Raw genomic sequence first — 18,942 nt, 5'->3', positions numbered from 1 at the left:
CTTGATGAACATGAACGCAGCAAAGATAACAACGGATTTTATGATGCGTGGCAGAAAACCGGCAGAATAACATTGTTATTTTACAGCTTAATACGACTTTAATACAGAACATTGGTTGCAGGAGTCATTTTAAACGTGGAGACACGCAATTATTTTGCAACATATCTTTTTAAAGTGACAGTGTGTATTATTCCGTGGTAAAAAAAATATTTTAAAATCAATATTTAGATAAAAAGATAAAATTACATGAGCTATCACAAAAAAGTGCATGTTTCAAAATATGCATTGGTCAAGAAATTTGCAGCTATTTTCCAGAAAATTAACCTCACCTGAAGGAAGAGGACATCATTTTCTATATTTTGAAGCCAGAAGTTCCCAAGAGACTAAAGAAAAGTGGCTAAAAAAAGAGAATTAAAAGTGTGGTTTTTTTTTCACTTTGCGTCTTTGTAGTTTGTATTCTTCCTTGTGCTTTTTAGTACTAATTTGCTGTTGCAAGACACCATACAGCTACATCTAGTGGTCAAATGGCACACACTGTCCCTTTTACTGCATGTAATCAAAACAGTTGACAATATATATATATATATATATATATATATATATATATATATATATATATATATACACACACTGTATATGTATGTGTTTTTGTTTACATTGAGAGTTATTATAATTGTGTTAATTATGTGCAACATCCATCCATCCATTATCTGCACCGCTTGTCCTCTCCATTTTTATATTATTGCTCACAGTCTTTCGAAAGATGCATAAATGATGCATAACCTTCTTTTGTCCCATTTCTGCTTTGAACTTTTCCACAACTTTATCCTGGACCAGGTTTGTGTGTTCTTTTGTCTTCATAGTTCTCCCTGTCTACTTTTCAAGACCTCGGAGCCCGTTACAGAGATGAAGCATTTGAACTGAGACTTACACACAAATGGATTCTGATGTATTTGTTAGTCATTTAGGTTAACATTGGATCATTCAGTCATCAGGGAACTTCCGTAGTTTGTTGAGCTGAGAACAGGGGGACAATGTTTTTGCAACACCTACTTTTCTTTTGTTGTTGTATTTTTCTCATTTAAAATATAAGATAAAATGTTGGTCATATATTGTTGATTTTTTCAGTTTTTTAGCCTTAAGTTTGAAGACTGAAATGTGGCAATAAGACCAAAAAAATATGTGGGGGCCATTCTTTTACTCGGCACTGTAACTTGCCAGTTGCATTGAAAGATGTTTACTTATATCTTATAAAGGTAATTTTGATGTTGCACTACTTTTCATTGCAGTATTGTTATAACGCATTGTTTTTTATTGCAGTATTATTATTTCATAGTCTCTGAGCACTACCTTGTTTATATTTTTGGCTATTTATCCTAACATTCTTTTTTCTTATTTTTCTCTTTCAAGTGCTTAACCTGGAGTACCATGTCTAATCTCATTGCAATAAAGACAGTACAATTCGGCTCAGATACATTTAGACTTTGATGGAATCACCAGTTCCACTAAAAATGATAAAGTATTTCATCTGAAGTGCCTTTCATGACATTGAAAGTTGCTGTACCAATAAATGGTCAACTCACACTTTTGGGGGTAAGATAATTGTTAAAAACGTAAAAAAATGTGTCTGTACTGATAAATTGTCGATTGAAAGAGAAAAACAAAGAATAAACCCATTAAATTAATTTTTCATTCTTTAATAAATTATTAAACATTTGTAGAAAAAAAATCCACTGCACAACTTCATAGAGGTGAATAATGAAAAACGTGCCTGCAAAAATGGCAATAAAATTTTTGGCAAACTCATTTTTCCTACAACCTCACCAAAGATTGAGGTATATGCCACTCGATGATGACAATACCAAACAACATTGTGTACATCAATGACGAGCGATGTCAAGCAAAATGGTTTCTAATAGAAGTCACGCGTTTCATGAAATCATCCGTCCCTGCTATCGCTGTGCAGTAAACTCTTCTCTTGCTCATCCAACTCTCGCCAAGTGAAAGAAATAACTGCAAAGACAGAACCGAGATGTTAGACTTAAACACAATTTCACTTGAGTGTTGCATGAGTCCTCACTGCTTTTCTTGCTTTGTTTTTTCAGGTCGGTTTCAATTTCAGAGTAACCAGTTCTGCTCCCTCCAGAAGCCCCGAGGACTCCTTCATATCGCTCTCGCCATGCCTGAAAATAAAACAACTTATTGGTACAAAAGAAATTGTGAGTGGTTAATTCGTATGCAATAAAACATACTGAATAAATGAAGAACTGTACTATTCAATTTCTAGTGTTGAACAAAGGCTATTCAGACAAAAAAGTAAAATGTAAGAGCAATTCTTAATATTTACTATTTTTCAATAACCCTCTAAAATTCAATTGTAAAAAAAATACTTTCTTCAGTAAAGACAAGTGTAAAAATAAGCTTACAATAGCGAAACCCAACATTGATCAGCGTACCAAGCCTAAGCGCGGACAACAAAAGTCTTGAGCTTTTGGAAAACACGACCCAAAATATTTAAATTCTTATGGATGCCACACAACAGAGACAAAGTGCTATTGTTTCTACATCAAGTTCCACAACTCACCAGAAGGTCCAAGGCTTTTTATCGAAATAACATATTAAATCGTTTAAGAAACTGACCTATTTGCTCTTTGTGCTAACGATGGCTACACTGAGGACTTAATTCATGGACTGCGACAAAAAATTAATGTACAACTTCTGAAACACATTCTTGGTGAGACTACTATGCCCTTTACCCTTTTTTGAGGAGTCTGTAAGCAGTTCTTATTTCTATGTAATATTTTATCTACCCCTTACTGTTCATTAAGTTAGAATAATTTTACCTACATGATTTTAAAGCCTATTACAAGTAAGCAATATGCAGACGAGCTTTAACGAGGATTTAGGTTATAAGTTTGTCAGTTTTAATTTTACTTGTGGTCATAGTTCCCAGTTCAAGACCAGGTGGAAACATATGTTGGCCTGGAGAGGGATGGGTGACACCAGGATGTACTTGCCCAAGACACAAAAGAGGAAATAGTTTCCCTACGACCTGTGTGTTTAACAGATCCAACATATATATATATATCTCATCTCATCTCATCAGCCGTACCGCTTATCCTCATTAGGGTCGCGGGGGGGCTGGAGCCCATCCCAGCCATCTCCGGGCAGTGGGCAGGGGACACCCTGAACTGGTTGCCAGCCAATCGCAGGGCACACAGGGACAGACAACGCATTCGCTCATTCACACCTAGGGACAATTTGGACCGGCCAATTCACCTGAAATGCATGTTTTTGGAACGTGGGAGGAAACCGGAGTGCCCGGAGGAAACCCAGGCAAGCACGGGGAGAACATACAAACTCCGCACAGGAAGTCTGGAGCTGGATTTGAACCCACGACAGGTTCCCATGACATGAACTGTGCCGCACAAGCGCTAACCACTGCGCCGCCGTGCTGCCCTATATATATATATATATATATATATATATATATATATATATATATATATATATATATATATATATATATATATATATATATACACAGTGAAGAAAATAAATATTTGAACACCATGCCATTTTGCCATTTCTCCCACTTAGAAATCACAAAGGGGTCTGAAATTTTCATCGTAGGTGCATGCCAAGTGTGAAAGAGAAAGAAACTAAAGAGGAATCCAGAAATCACAATGCATTCTTTTTTTAATGATTTATTTGAGTAATATAGCTGCAAATAAGTATTTGAACACCCGAGAAAATAAATGTTAATATTTGGTACAGCAGTCTCTGTTTGCTATTACAGAAATCAAACATTTCCTGTAGTCTTTCACCAGGTTTGCACACACTGCAGGAGGGATCTTGGCCCACTCCTCCACACATATCCTTTCTAGATCAGTCAGGTTTCTCGGCTGTCGCTGAGAAACACGGAGTTTGAGCTCCTTAAAAAAAATTTTGATCGGGTTCCAGTCTGGAGACTGGCCGGGCAATGCTAGAACCTTGATATGCTTCTTACAGAGCCCTTCCTTGGTTTTCCTGGCTGTGTGCTTGGGGTCGTTGTCGTGTTGGAAGACCCAGCCACGATCAATCTTCAATGCTCTGACTGAGGGAAGGAGGTTGTTCCCCAAAATCTCACAATACATGGGCCCAGTCATCCTCTCTTTAATGCAGTGCACTCGTCCGGCCCCGTGTGCAGAAAAACACCCCCAAAGCATGATGTTACCACCCATTTTCTTCACAGTAGTGATTGTACTCTTCATTCTTCTTCCTCCAAACATGCTTTGTGGAATTATGACCAAAAAGTTCTATTTTGGTCTCATCGGACCACAAAACTTTCTACCATGAATCCTCTATCATCCAAATGGTCATATGCAAACTTAAGATGGGCCTTGTGCTGGTGTAAACAGGGGAACCTTTCGTTCCGTGCATGATTTCAAATCATGACGTCTCTGTGTATTACCTACAGTAACCTTGGAAACGGGGGTCCCAGCTCTTTTCAGGTCATTGACCAACTCCTGTCATGTAGTTCGGGCTGATTCCTCACCTTTCTTCGAATCATCGAGACCCCACGAGGTGATATCTTGCATGGGGCTACACTCCAATTGAGATTGACCGTCACGTTTACTTCTTCCATTTTCTAATGATTGCTCCAACAGTAGACCTTTTTTCACCAAGCTGCTTGGCAATTGCTCCATAGCCCTTTCCAGCCTTGTGGTGGGGTAAAGTTTTATCTCTGGTCTCTTGGGACAGCTCTTTGGACTTCGCCATGTTACAAGTTAAAGTCTTACTGATTGTGTGGGGTGGACAGGTATCTTTATTCAGCTTACAGCCTCAAACATGTGCATCTTATTCAGGATGATATATGGAGTGCAGGTGGACTTCTAATGAGCGGACTAGCAGGTTTTTCAGGGTCAAAATTCTAAATGATACACAGGTGTTCAAATACTTATTTGCAGCTGTATCACATGAATAAATTGTTAAAAAAATCATGCATTCTGATTTCTGGATTTTTCTTTTTAGTTTATCTCTCTCACAGTGGACATGCACCTACGATGAAAATTTCAGACCCCTCCATGATTTTTAAGTGGGAGGAATAGCAAAATAGCAGGGTGTTCAAATACTTATTTTCTTCACTGATATATCCGTGTATTCAACTATATATATACTGTATATATATATATATATATATATATATATATGTATGGACAGACAAACAGACAAAATGATAGATAGTAAAAGAGCAAATGGAACATATTCCTAACATTTTTCAATATATACAGATGGATCCAGTATGTGTTTCCTTCCTTATAAGGCTTTTATTTTTTTTTTTGCAGCTCCAGACAAATAGTTTTGGTTTTTTATTTATTTTTTTACTATTTGCTAAAAATACTTTTACACATTATGGTACTTGTATTTGTTAAACAAATACTTGAGCGTTTGAATTGGTTTTGTTCTTTGGTTTAAGGACAACAGAATACTTAATAAATTTAATAAATAAATAAATGTTTCTACTTCCGACTATTGGGGGTCAATTTCGGAGCACAACCCTTGCAGAAAAAAAACAAGGCATCACTGTACTCACAAATCTTCTATTTGCAGCATCCTCACTTTTCTGTCGTTTTCGTCTTTCTGTAAAAACAACAGATGAAACTATTGTTGAATAAAAATAAATTAACAAATTGCCCCAAGGGGAAAAAAACAGGAAGGTGTCATTTGACATTCATGAGTAGCAACTGGCCAAGTAACAATAACAAAGATGACCTCTCCTGACAAGCTCCTTTCCCTCATCCACCAAGTCCAAGCTCAGGTCGTCATCAGAGACATACTGATGGATCCCCATCACGTTCAAACAGCGAGAACCAACACTAGAAAAACATGCACACATAAAAAATTCACTAACACCAATAAACAATGACTGCACAGAACTTCAACATTTTAGGATCACTAAAACATTTACATTTTCTAAAATAACAAGTCGGCAATGTATATACAATTTTAAAAAATGACGAATAAGAAGATCTCTCAATTGACAAATTCAGTTTTGAAAAAAACAACAAGTACAGTCTGCATGATTGAAGCTACTGTATATGAAAAAACGACAAAAGTATTCAATGTCTTACTTGTAAAGTGTGGCAAAACAAAGCAGCAGTACCAAAACAGGGTAGTAGATGTAGAAGCCATTGGATATGAAGGACAGATGCATGGAGCCCATTATCTAGAAACACACAACAAAATGTCAGTCATCATCTCATAGAGTGACTTGGTACATTGAGAAGAAACTTTTGAAGTCACAAGCCAATGTGTGACTCACAATATTTGGCCACAATTACTGTATTTTCTGGACTATCAGGCGCACTCAAAACCCCCAAATAAGACAGAAATTAGTACTGTGCTTTTTAATCTGGTGCACCTTGCGTGGAAGAAGCGCAAATAGGTGTGTTATCATATATGTACAAGTACTAATCTGTTGATATTTATCCCTGACCACAATTACATAACAACGTTGGCTTTAAGGATCGACCCCAGATAGCAACGATAAGGCGTTGAATCCTGCCCACCAGGCCATTAGGGTATAGCTAATGTAGGAAAAAGCAACAGACCTCATCTCATTATAATACTATTTAAGTCGTGGTACCAGATACTTATGTTAGAGAAATGAGAAAAAAAATGTGATTAGAAATCGGTATAACATTTTGCTTCACTTTCTTAGCTCAAACTAAGAATTGGAAGTGACAAACGTATATTTATATCTTTCAGGATGATTGAATGACTTGCGAGAATGCCTTTCTTATTCAGTTAACAATCGTTTGCGCTTGAAAAAGACTTTGCGAGCCGGCGCCACAATACTGTTTTTCAGTAGTCCCCAACCTTTTATGTACCACAAACCGATTTAATATCTAACAATATTCAATGATAAAATTAATAAAATGGAACCATGACTAAAAAATTGTATGACTATGGCATAAAACCTAATGCATTTTTATGTATCAGTATCCGCAGCAGTTTAATGGATAGAATCCTACTCTTTCCCCACCTCTAATTGGGTTTAATTCTCATACGTCCAATTTTTGCAATTTCTTTGGCCGTTATGAGGTTTGAAGGTTGCCAGTATCCGTACCTAAGCCACAAGGAACCAACAGCAGCACACTGGTCCTACAGGAGCATGAAGTGAGAAGTTTGCTAAAACCTGCGAACCCGAGGATGGCAGCTGGCCTAGATGGAGTACCAGCTAGGGTTCTTAGGGACTGAGCAGACCAGCTGATTGGGATCTTTGTCAAACATCTTCAACAGGTCACGGTCACAAGCCAAAATTCCATCCTGCCTCAAGACATACACCATCATCCCCGTTCCAAAAAAGTAATCAGTGGTTGGCCTAAATATCTACAAGCCTGTCGTCATGAAGTGCTACGAGAGGTTGGTGTTCCAGCACATCAAAGGTTCCCTACCCCACACACTGGACCCTCATCAGTTTGCCTACAGAACAGATCGCTCTTCATGCTGCACTGAGCCATTTTGAAAAACAAAAGAGCTATGTCAGAATACTCTTCCTGGACTCCAGCTGTGTGTTAAATACCATAGTCCCGGAATTCCTGGTGAAGAAACTTTTCCAACTGGGGCCCTTCCACCTCTATCTGCAGTGGGATTATGGACTTCTTCACCAAAAGCCCGCAGGCTGTGAAATTTAGCTGCCACATCTCCTTCACCTAATGCTGAGCACCAGATCCCCCTAAAGATGTGTGCTGAACCTTCTACTGTTCACCCCGTTTCCCCAGACTGTTTACTAACCCACCCCACAAAAACGATTGTGAAATTTGCTGCAGACACCACCTTGGTGGGACTCTTTTCTGATGGCGATTTGAATGCATACAGAAAGGAAGTGGAGACGCTGATGACGTGGTGTTCCAAAGATAAAGTAATACTCAACACCACAAAATCCAACAAAGTCATACTTGACTTCTGGAGGGCACGCACAAACCCATTTATCATAAATGGATATTGCGGGGAGAGAGTCCACTCCTTCGATCTCCTGGGCGTGCACATTTCCGACGACCTCTTCATGTCTGCCAACACCAGGTGGGGAACACCCAGCAGCGACTTCACTGAGAGAAATCCTTGGAATAAATGACCCGGAACAGAAACTGCTGGTATTCTTCTAAGAAGCCACAGTGGAAAGCATTCTGGCATACAGCATCACTGTGAGGTATGACGGGGCACAGCAGCGGACAGGAAAAACATACAGAGTGTAATCAACACAGCCCAAAATATCATCGGCTACTCTCTGCCCAGTGTAGAAAACATTGCCGTGTCGGATATCGTAGCAGACCAATAATATTATAAAAGACAATTCCCAACCCAGCCACCACCTCTTTGACCTGCTGCCCTCTGGTAGGCGCTACGCGCCCCTCACACCTATAACAAACAGGCTCAGAGACAGCTTCTTCCTCAGGGCCAAAACCCTAAACGACCTAACGAAACTGTAAAAACATCTTTCGACAATGTTGGCTTTATTTCTATTTTTGTCGTTGCCAAATGAAAAAAAACACACACACTATATATATCTTGTGAATTGTATATATTATTTTAATTGCTGCTGCTAAATATTATTTCACTTATTCATTGCACTATTGTTATAATGCACTATTCTTCTTTGTTTTATTATCATACGTTAGGTCAGTTTATGTAAGCACTAAGTTGTAATTTGTTTTTACCGTGGAGTGCCATGTCTTATCTCTTTGCATACAATGTTTCACAACGTTGATATGAAAAATAAAGACGATTCTAATTCTAGTACAACCTTAGCCTTTAGTGTAGTTTTAATTTTGTACGCCTTACAGTCTAGTGCACCTTACGTATGAATAAAATATCACATATGACTTATTTTTGGTGGTGCACCTTATAATTTGGTCAAGTCAAGTCAAGTCATTTTTATTTGTATAGCCCTAAATCACGAAGAGTCTCAAAGGGCTTCACAGATTATTACACTATATTACACAGACTATAATTGGTCACCGTGTATTCACAATTCCATTGTGGTTCTAGTTACTGTTCTTTTTAACCAGGCATCTTGAAAAGTAGTCTATTCTTATGATTGCAGTGTGACAACAACTCCACCCACAGAAGTATAGGACGTATGGATTCGGTCCGGTTCTGACACAGCGGGATCCATGTGGATCAGACCTAGGAAGTTGAGGCACAGGGGAGGAGTCAAGCGACAAAATAACCTGGAAAGAAAATAGAACATCTTGGATGCATGTGCATAAACCAAATAATGCAACGTTTTTTGGTACACACATGCCACTGAATTGAAGGCTATAGGAGTCTGTTTGATGATGTGGTGCCAGGTAGTAGTAGTTGAATACACGGATCTTGAATACTGTTGAGTAGACGCAAATGCACAGGTAGAGGACGGTGACGAAACACACTACCTGGTGGACATAGGCAAGACAAGGCAAGTTTATTTGTATAGCACAATTCATACACAAGGCAATTCAAAGTGCTTTACAGAAATGGCAAAGAGACGGGTTGAAAACACACAATTACAGTAAAAACATACAGAAGAAGAAAAGACATTGAAAATTTAAAATGTGTTTTTTTAAATGCATGAAAACCACAGATAAAACATAATAAGATCAATGAATTAAAATAAAGTAAAAGTGAAGAGTGCAGATAGAACTGACAGATTCAAAACAAATTCAGTTTTCAATGTGAAATTTCCTTCTGAAAGCTAGCCAACTTGGAGCTCACCTCAGTACAAACATAGTAGCGTTGCTGTTCTGTAATGCGAACAACAATGGCAAAAAGGGAGAGGATCGGCCGCACGCTGAAGAAGGAGCATTCTGACCACACCACGGCCACTGAGAGGACCACCAGCAACAATGCCACAAGCTTGTAGAATACCTGACGGAACATGCACTCCCAGTACCATTCTGGAGAACACACACACACACACACACACACACAAATTTAACTAAGCCAAGTCCAAATTTGTGGGAAAAAATATGATACATTGGTACTTCTTCATTAGAGCCTAATTAATTTCATGATTGTGCTCTTAGCCTGAATTGCTCTTTTTACGAGCAAATTTTTCTGATATGAAATAATTAAAAACTAATTGGCCAGTTCTCAAACTCCTCAAAGGATTAAAGTGAACCCAAGTCGCTATAAAACACATCTTCCTGATAACTAAAAACACATCAAAATAGTAATCAAACATTAAAAAATACAGCACTGTAATAAGATACATAAGATGATATTAACGTGATAAAATGCAAGTATATTATGAGTCGCTGCAACAAAGTGTGGGAGGAGTGACAGCACAACATTTGTTCATACGTAAGCACTTATTGTACAATGTAACTTTAAATGATCGTGACCACATGAAAACATATTACAGTACAGCACTTGTTTTTGTCCATTTCTGTTTTCAATCACCAATTTCTCCTGCCCTTTTAGCTGGACTGCCAACCATACCATTTTCTACAGTAATTTAAAAAAATAAATAAATAAAATAATATATATTCAAAGAGATTGGTCTCTGCCTTCCCTTCAAAATGTTACAGAAATGCAAGTGATAGCTGTCGCCCAACCAGTTGCAAATCTTTCTGGATTCTTTTTATCAACCAAAGCAGCAACTTCTTCCCACTTAGCCAGCACCGATCTAATCTCTTTTGTAGACGCCAGCTTTTCTGGTTTTTAGAAGCCCCTCCGTGTGTTGTACCGATTGTAGTTCCTTTAATTCCTCTGTTGTCAGTTCCTCTATGTAGTCCTGCACAATATCGTTGTTGTCCTCCTTATCTAACTCCAGCCTCGTGAATTTTCCGAGGGAAACAATCTCGTCCAACACTACGTCGGGCTCGGGTTGGAGATCGAACTCTTTAATATCACACAAAAACCACACGCTTGTTTTTCTATGATTTTTTGCCACGTTTAAATAGCCATCATTCTCCTTTTTTTCTCAAAAACCTTATTGTTACCCTTTCCAGAACTCATGTCTAACGTAACAAAAAGGAGAGGCTATAAAATGTGACTAAAGAGGTACAATGAAAACCAACTTGCTGTGCAATTTAGGAACTCTACAGGTATAACCAAGCTGAAACTGGACCAAGCTGAAGGTGGTGAGCAGTCTCTAGTGGTAGTCTTTGGGACTGCTAAGAACTGAATTTTCCTTTGTAAAGCAAGGTAGACTTTTGTCTTAAAAAAATAATTTTGTATCGAAATTCTCATGTATACAGGTGCTCATATAAAGAGCCATCACTGTACTGTATTTTATCGGGGGAGATAATTCACTATGGCCTGTAAAGAGTGAGAATAGCATTGTATATTAAAATCACTCACCCACTTTAGCAGTGTAAAAAAGCCTCTGGAGGCAGCCTTTACTCTCTGTGACTGCGAAGCTACGCACAAAGTGGCATGTTGGGCTGCTGCGGCTCATAGCGACGTCTTCAAGATGGAAAATCTGCTCCATCAGTACGGACCATTGAACCCGAGTCTGACTGCACTGCTGCACAGCGCATATCACCTGAAAAAACAAAACTTTTCGTTTCCACCTCTTATGTCGGCGTTTGATTAAGTTCATGTCTTTTACTAATGGAGAGCATTTGTCAGTAGTCCTCACATACAGTATGTCCGATATTTTTAGAGGTTGTTGATTAAATTTTAAACCCTAGTGAGGATATGCGGTGCAGAAAATAAATCAATGGATGGATGGATGGATCCCTTTGACCATGTATCTGCTCAATATGATCGCCAAACACCAATGACCACATCTTGAAAGACTCACATCAATCCAGCATGCTTGGATTTTGAATGAGGAAAAAGGAGGAAGGAAGGAGTAAAGAGTGTTACCCGAACCGAAAACATTCTTAAGAAGTGTCACAGCACTAATCCAGCTACAAAACTGTGAGCGTTTTCTATGTATGTCTTAATAATATTGTGAGGGGAATTTTTTTTATTCTTGAGTGGCTTTTTTTTTTCTAGTACTTAAGTCTTTACAAGGGGCAGCACGGCAGCGCAGTGGTTAGCACGTCCGCGGCACAGTTCAGAGGTCATAGGACAAAACTTGCTGTTTGGAGTTTGCATGTTCTCCCCGTGCTTCTGTAGGTTTCCTATGAGCACTCCGGTTTCCTCCCACGATCCAAAAACATGCTTGTCAGGTTAATTGGCCGGTTCAAGTTGTCCCTATGTGTGAATGAGCGAATAAGTAGCCTGTCTCTGTGTGCCCTGCGACTGGCTGGCAACTAGTTCAGGGTGTCCCCTGTCCACTGCCCAAGGACAGCCGAGATGCTCCAGCACCCCCGCGACCCTACCTAGGATAAGCGGTGCAGATGATGGATGGATGCATGGATAGTCTTTACAAGCAAAATGGCCCAGCAGTGCTAAATTGATAAATTGGATTCGGATTGGCTTGGAGCGGTCAGGAGCTACAGTACCCAATTTGGCCACCAGAGTGCATTAAAGACCCCACAAAACCAGACCAACAAAAACAAATGTTTTGATTTTGTTGATATTTTAGGGGTGTGTATTTATACCATTTTCTTGATTGTTTTATTTCAACATTATTTGTCATTTATCGGTAAAAATTGAGTTTTGAAAATAAAATGTTTCAGATGATGTTTTAGTAACAATGACAATTTCAAAAATGTATATTTTTGGGGAATATTTTTTACTCACTCTATAATATTTTACATTTGAAATTGATATTTTTACCTTAAATGTGTGTGGACTAGATTGTTCTGAGTACTTTGTGAGCATTATTGCTTATTATACTGTGCAGTGCATTGAAGTGACTAATGTGTACTTTTTTATGAAGCTGAACGAGGCTTCTTTTAGTGGGAAGCACAATCTGATCATCGCAGTGGTGTACGCTAACTCTGCTCATCTCCTCCAGGTAGTCTAGGGGACACTGAAATTAGATTATGTTAGCAAATCAAAGCCAAAAAAGACAATACAATATATTGGGCTTAGAGCTTCACCTTTGTCAAAATGGTGTCGACAAACTTCCTGAGCGTGTGGTTGTACTTAACTGACACATTGAGGGCTGACACTTCCTGAAAATGTAGACAAAAGGCAGGTTCAATACAATCCAGCATTTGACTTTTTTTTTCAACGCTCTTACCTCCATGACATCGGCCAAGTTCTCCTCAGCCGCTGCTTTCTCGCCTGCCATTTTTGCCACCTTAAAATAAGTCTTGGACAGTAAGTGGCTGTGGCGAGATGACAGCCAATAGAAACGAGGTATTTCCACCAGGCCGTAGCCTAGCAATAGGACCAGAAGAAAAAGCCCCCATGTGTTGGCGGCCGTTATGCCGATTGTCTGAAACTGAGTCCTGGGAACAGGTGACCGAGACATCTCTTTTCAATTCAGGGTTGGCCAAATTTAAGCACTTTTCAAGAACTTTCAAAGCCAAGTTTCCAATCTGTCCAGTACCATTAAAAGAAAAAAATCCAGTGTGAATCAATCCATAGCCTGTTGTTTGAGGTCACTGAGTGTTGCCTGTGCATAGTCATTTTGTCCTGAGTGTGTATGAGTAGGCGGTATGAGGAAAGATTTGTCTCAAAAATGTACTCAAGACTTTCTGATGCACAAATATATCCACGATTTACTCACATTTTTCAAGTCCTCAAAAATGTCTGCAATCTTCCCAGAGTATTTTTAGGTCCACAACTATATCGAGATTTACATATGTGAATTTTAGTCTTGCATGTGCATATATCAAGACATATGATTGTTAGATCAAATGTAAATCGTGAACATATTAATGAATCCGGTAACAATCACGGTAATATGTAGCTTACATGTGAAATGGCGTTAACTTGTTACCATAACAATTAACAACTGGAAAACACTACCATATTTTTTTATATAGCCTATAATAAATGTCCACAATTGATACGTAATATTTGCACATGGTAATACACATTTCATCATTTGATAGTTCCCTATTTCGGTATAACATGTATCAAACTGTCAGCCAAAAAACAAAAAAAATCATGGTAAAGCTAGTCATCTCTGTGAATTACCCTTAACATGTCTGGATAGCCCCGCGGCCCTACTGAGGATAAGCAGTGCAGATTATAAATGAATGTTTGGATAGAGCTGACAGTCTTATTGGGAATAGTTGAATCTCTTTTTTGCATACTTTGCAGCATGCTGTGTGTGAATTTGTTTCGCCCTTTCGCAATTGTTTGTATTTTCTGTTTTCTAGATATTGTTCATTAAGACGGCAGCCTACCGGCGTCTTGGTCTTTTCACCTGTCCTCATGGGCGTGACGCTTTAATTAACAAATATAAACAAATGCACGCTGCTGTTAATCACCAGAGAAGAAAAATGCAATGGTCAAGCAAAGCCACCGGAGCACGCATGTTGGCGTCACTTTAAAGCAGACTTGTTTTAATTTTCTTCAATTAATACGTGGTCTATTGAGTCAGACTGCTGAGAAACGTGGCAACAATTTTAAGCATTCACAAATTAAAACACTTTTTAAATCTTGAAAATACAACTTTAAAATTTAAGCATATTCACGGATTTGAAATCCTCGAACGAACCTTGCCAATTATATTTTTAGTCTTTTAAGTTTAAATTATGGATGTGAGAAAAACTTACCAAATTGGAAGGATAGAGGTTTAGTTGTTTTTCTTAGCTAATATTATAATGTGTATTTCCACCTAGTAATTCATCTCATCTCATCTCATTAGCTGCACCGCTTACCCTCAGTAGGGTCGCAGCAATCATCGGGCAGTGGGCAGGCGACACCCTGAACTGGTCGCCAGCCAGTCGCAGGGCACACAGGGACAAACAACTCGCTCGCTCAATCACACCTAGGGACAATTTGGACTGGCAAATCCACCTGAAATGCATGTCTTTGGAATGTGGGAGGAAACCGGAGTGCCCGGAAGAAACCCACGCAAGCACGGGGAGAACATACATACTCAGCACAGGAAGTCCGGTAGGTGGATTTGAACCCACATAGGAGGTTCCCAAGACCTTAGAACTGTGCCGCACACGCGCTAACCACTGCGCCGCCGTGCTGCCCCTAGTAATTCAATTTTGCAATATAGTAATAACTTACAACAGTGACCTTTTTGTACCAAAAATTGGTATGTGAAATGTTAATACACTGTGCATTGATTCTAATGAACACCTATCAAACTCTATTGAAAGCATCAATGAAAACTCACCAAGTTAGTTGCCACTGGGGATGCGCAGCAACGTAGATGAGCAAAAAGATGAAGATAAGAAGATACGTGCCATAGTAAATGGCATTCTCAACAAGGGCAGCTTTCATCTTTCCCACTAGGGAGAACGCCCCTGACCTTGCATACGACTGCATGAAGGGTAGCAGTAACCTGTGAGCAAGCACACAGGAAGGAAGGAAAATACTTCTATACAATTGTCGTGCGTGTGTATTAGAGAGTCTTACCAGGTGAGAAACTGAGAAGTCCAATACACAACTCTCCAGAAAACTGGCAAAACACCATCTGGTATGTAACTCCATGGCTTTTCACAAACACTTGGTGCACTATCAATGTACACAAATATGATCGGTGTTATATCGCTTTGAGTGTTTTTGTCTAATAGTTTTGAATTATTCAAAAGATATACAGTATTATTTGTGTATAATGCTAAGAGATGACTAAAAGTTTAAGTAAACAAGGATTTCTAGTATATGTAGAATAACTGATCAGTCAAAACTATATCGCTGACCACAATCGAAAAAAACATTTGAAACAATGGGAATTAAACCCGGGTAGCAGTGATGAGAACGCCAAATCCTAAACACTAGAACAAGACCACCATTGATTTAGATGACAAAAAAGGCATTGGCTTTTATCTTATAATCACACTATTTTCACAGAAGAGAATATAGAAAAAGGAAAGTGGTCCTGAAAGATATACATAAATGCAAAAAAGCACAATGAGGGAACCAACTCTTTGTTTTATCTGATGATAAATCCGGCAGGATATTTAACAAATACATTGTAAATGTTATGATTTTAATCATTGCCCAATGTATTCAAACACATTTGTCACTTACAATTCTTAGTTAAAGCTGAGAAACATTTTATACGATTTTTAACAAAAAAAATTAGGGGTGCGTGTTATACACAAATAAATACTGTACATTATAAATCAAATATGTTAGCATTTTTTTTTTGTATTTTGCATAAGATACTTGGTTTAGTTACCTCTCAGTTGTATAAGACGTCGATGTATTTTCTGTTGTATAAGAGATTTGCGTTGGCGTAACAGGAGCCAGAGAATGTGTGTTATCCAAAAGACACTGCTTGTAGATAGTCTAAGAAGAAAAGAAAATTTAGATTTCTTCTTTCAGGATTTCCACCAATATATTTTATAGGCATTTGTTGTCCCACTACTTGGTTATCACCAGTAATGTCTAAAGAACTTCCAAACTCCCCCTTCCCATCGCAAACTCCACCCTCTTTATCACCTCAAGTTCGAGGAATAAGTCATCCAAACAAGTGATGAATAGATTCAAAATATGCCCTTGATAGAGCTCGACGGCAACCCTGACTTCCTGCGGCCCGTTTTTTTTCTCAGGTCCAATTACCGTATACTCCAGACTACAAAGCACACAGAAATTTGAAAGTGAACCTTACAACCCGGTACGCCTTGTATACTGTATAAAATTAGAGTAATTATAGCTGTGTGTTACAAAACGAGGTTTTACTTCAAGCGTATTTCAGCAATGATTGATCATTTTGATGAATATTGCTGACCTAAATTGCAAAACATTGTATGCAACGGGAATCAAACAAGGTGGTGATAATGCCTACACTTTATCACCAGACCCCTTGACCACCAGTGGTACAGATGACAAATGACAATGGATTGGACTTTATCTCATTATCTCACACTTTTACGCACTGGGCAAGGAACACTGATTTGCATAGTGCACTCTGATAGTATGAACAGTCTCTCCACTTCCTCACCAACAAATGTTGGAAAATAAATTATTTTTAAAAGTATTTAAATTAATTACTATACAAGCTCTTTTTTAATCGCACACATATTAAACTGAGAGGTTATTGGAGCACAGTTGAAGAAGTGAAGATAATATTCAACCCGTCAGAATGCTCTATGAAAATCAGTGTTGTGGCACCGTATAACTAGTGTGATAATGGGATATGCTCCAATGCCATTTCATATGCCATATATACCACGAGTGATATTGGTAAAGTGTCCGGGTTCCTGCCGCCACTGCACAGGTTTGTTTCCCATTGCTTTCCAAGTTATGCGGATTAGGTCAGCCGCACATATTCATGCATTACATTAAAATGTACCCATACACACGGAAGCTCTGACTGTAATCTTATTTTCCCGCGCTTAACAGTGAAAAATATAGGACAAAAGAGGGTGTGCCTTATAATCCAGTGTGCCTTATAATGCGTAAAATATGGTACATTCCATGTCCATCACAACCTTGATCACCAGGCTTAACAATTTTTCTTGGAGAACCTTGGTCATTGAGGCACACTGTAGTCCACAATAAGTACATACCGTACTGACATCCAGTGGCAAGACAAAGACGATGAGGAAGCAGGTGTACCAGGATGCCAGCGTCCCCAGAAGGACCATCCGCTGCTGCTTCCATATGTCTCCGTAGCGATGGAGAAGAGCGAGGGCCAGGATGAACACAGCTGCCAGCACCAACCCCAATGAAATCACGCTCATTGTGACAGGCAGATGCGATTGAGGACTGGCGTCAGGAAACCATGATGGAACGTCAACTGCACAATAATAAAGGCATTTGCAGTACTTGTCGATTGCCAAATACTTCATTTAATTGATAAATGAAAGTGTCATTTCAATTCATGCAACTAGGAACAACTAAACAGCTATCGGGGCGATTCAAATAAGTCCAGTTTGGAGTAGATACAAAATGCATAACTATAGCTAGAGCTGTTTATGTCCTCTGATAGTGACAGTGATTTTATCTTAATGTATAATACAAAATCTAAACTGATATTCGTTGTTCTGATTAATACTCCTGGAATCAGTTCATTAAATTACATTGTGATGCACTGGCAAATCATATTGTAGCTAGTTCCATTTTTTTTTCAAGGTATTTCTGCATGCAAGCTTTTTAAGGCTGTTTAATTAATTATCAATGACATCAACAGGTAAGTGACACGGAAAATGCAAGAGCAGTGCAGGCTTGATCAACAAAACAATTAGAAAAGCATTCATTTAAATGACATCACTTTGCAACATTGATGTTTCTGCACAGCATGAATGATGTTTGTCACGCACTGATTACATTTACGTTAGCATCGTTAACCCGCATTTAAGGCTTACAAAACTTACCTCTTCTTACCTTTTTGGCATGAAAACGGTGATACTTTGATCCTGTGACGTGGAAGCAGACACAAACGCACAGGACCTTGGGGATTACATTACGTAACTAACAACTTTAAAAACATAATAGTTACTAGCTAGTTGAATAGCTTCGCATGGAACTATGGGTGTTGTAGTCATCAAACCCAACCGGAAATCATGCTATCGAGTACTTAACAAGTTAGAAAATAATGAACGACAAGAATCTTAAACACAAAATAAACGAACAATTTAAAACATATTTACGATACATCAGCAGTAACTTGTTGAGGGTAGGAGCTGTATAAAACCCTTAAGAACTACGGTAGCAGTCAAGTTTTAGGTTTTTTTCACCTAACATTTTTATTCTGTCGAATAAGTATGCTTGTATAATACTGGAATTTCATATCAATCTAATAATATTCTTGAATCTTTGCATAATTGTGTATTTTCATGTTTTTTTTGTTGCTGTGTTTGAAATATTCATACAGTAGACAGTTGAAATGACATTTAGATTATCTTCATGAACACAATGCATCACACAATGTTTTATGTCAAATCTACTTTTATGGAGGATGGGCTGACAAAAGGCCACTCGGGACCCAAGTGGCAC

At 38.6% G+C, this 18,942-nt stretch overlaps 1 protein-coding gene across 3 annotated transcripts; it reads right to left on the bottom strand.

Moving 5' to 3' along the window:
• Window positions 1-1,681: 1,681 nt before the first annotated feature.
• On the bottom strand, window positions 1,682-18,501 carry LOC148365656 (G protein-coupled receptor-associated protein LMBRD2B-like). 3 transcript variants are annotated; one of them, XM_088335074.1, is made up of 17 exons: window positions 18,321-18,501; window positions 17,514-17,743; window positions 16,181-16,290; window positions 15,415-15,513; window positions 15,173-15,340; window positions 13,109-13,319; window positions 12,966-13,040; window positions 12,791-12,895; window positions 11,329-11,512; window positions 9,739-9,920; window positions 9,286-9,419; window positions 9,110-9,215; window positions 6,114-6,208; window positions 5,755-5,858; window positions 5,576-5,622; window positions 2,081-2,183; window positions 1,682-2,013 (listed from the first exon to the last, which is right to left on the bottom strand). In XM_088335074.1, the coding sequence occupies exons 2-17, from the start codon at window positions 17,685-17,687 to the stop codon at window positions 1,940-1,942; spliced, it is 1,971 nt and encodes a 656-aa protein (XP_088191200.1). In that variant the 5' UTR covers window positions 17,688-17,743; window positions 18,321-18,501; the 3' UTR covers window positions 1,682-1,939. The 3 variants fall into 3 exon arrangements, with proteins under 3 accessions (XP_088191200.1, XP_088191201.1, XP_088191199.1); XM_088335075.1 differs by having other exon boundaries at window positions 17,563-17,743; XM_088335073.1 differs by having other exon boundaries at window positions 18,331-18,501.
• Window positions 18,502-18,942: the final 441 nt, after the last annotated feature.

The sequence above is a fragment of the Urocampus carinirostris genome, chromosome 5 (genome assembly GCF_059441175.1).
Source record: "Urocampus carinirostris isolate Australia breed hairy pipefish chromosome 5, RoL_Ucar_1.0, whole genome shotgun sequence".
In the NCBI taxonomy this organism is placed as follows: domain Eukaryota; kingdom Metazoa; phylum Chordata; class Actinopteri; order Syngnathiformes; family Syngnathidae; genus Urocampus; species Urocampus carinirostris.
This window is presented reverse-complemented; position numbering and strand designations above follow the sequence as displayed.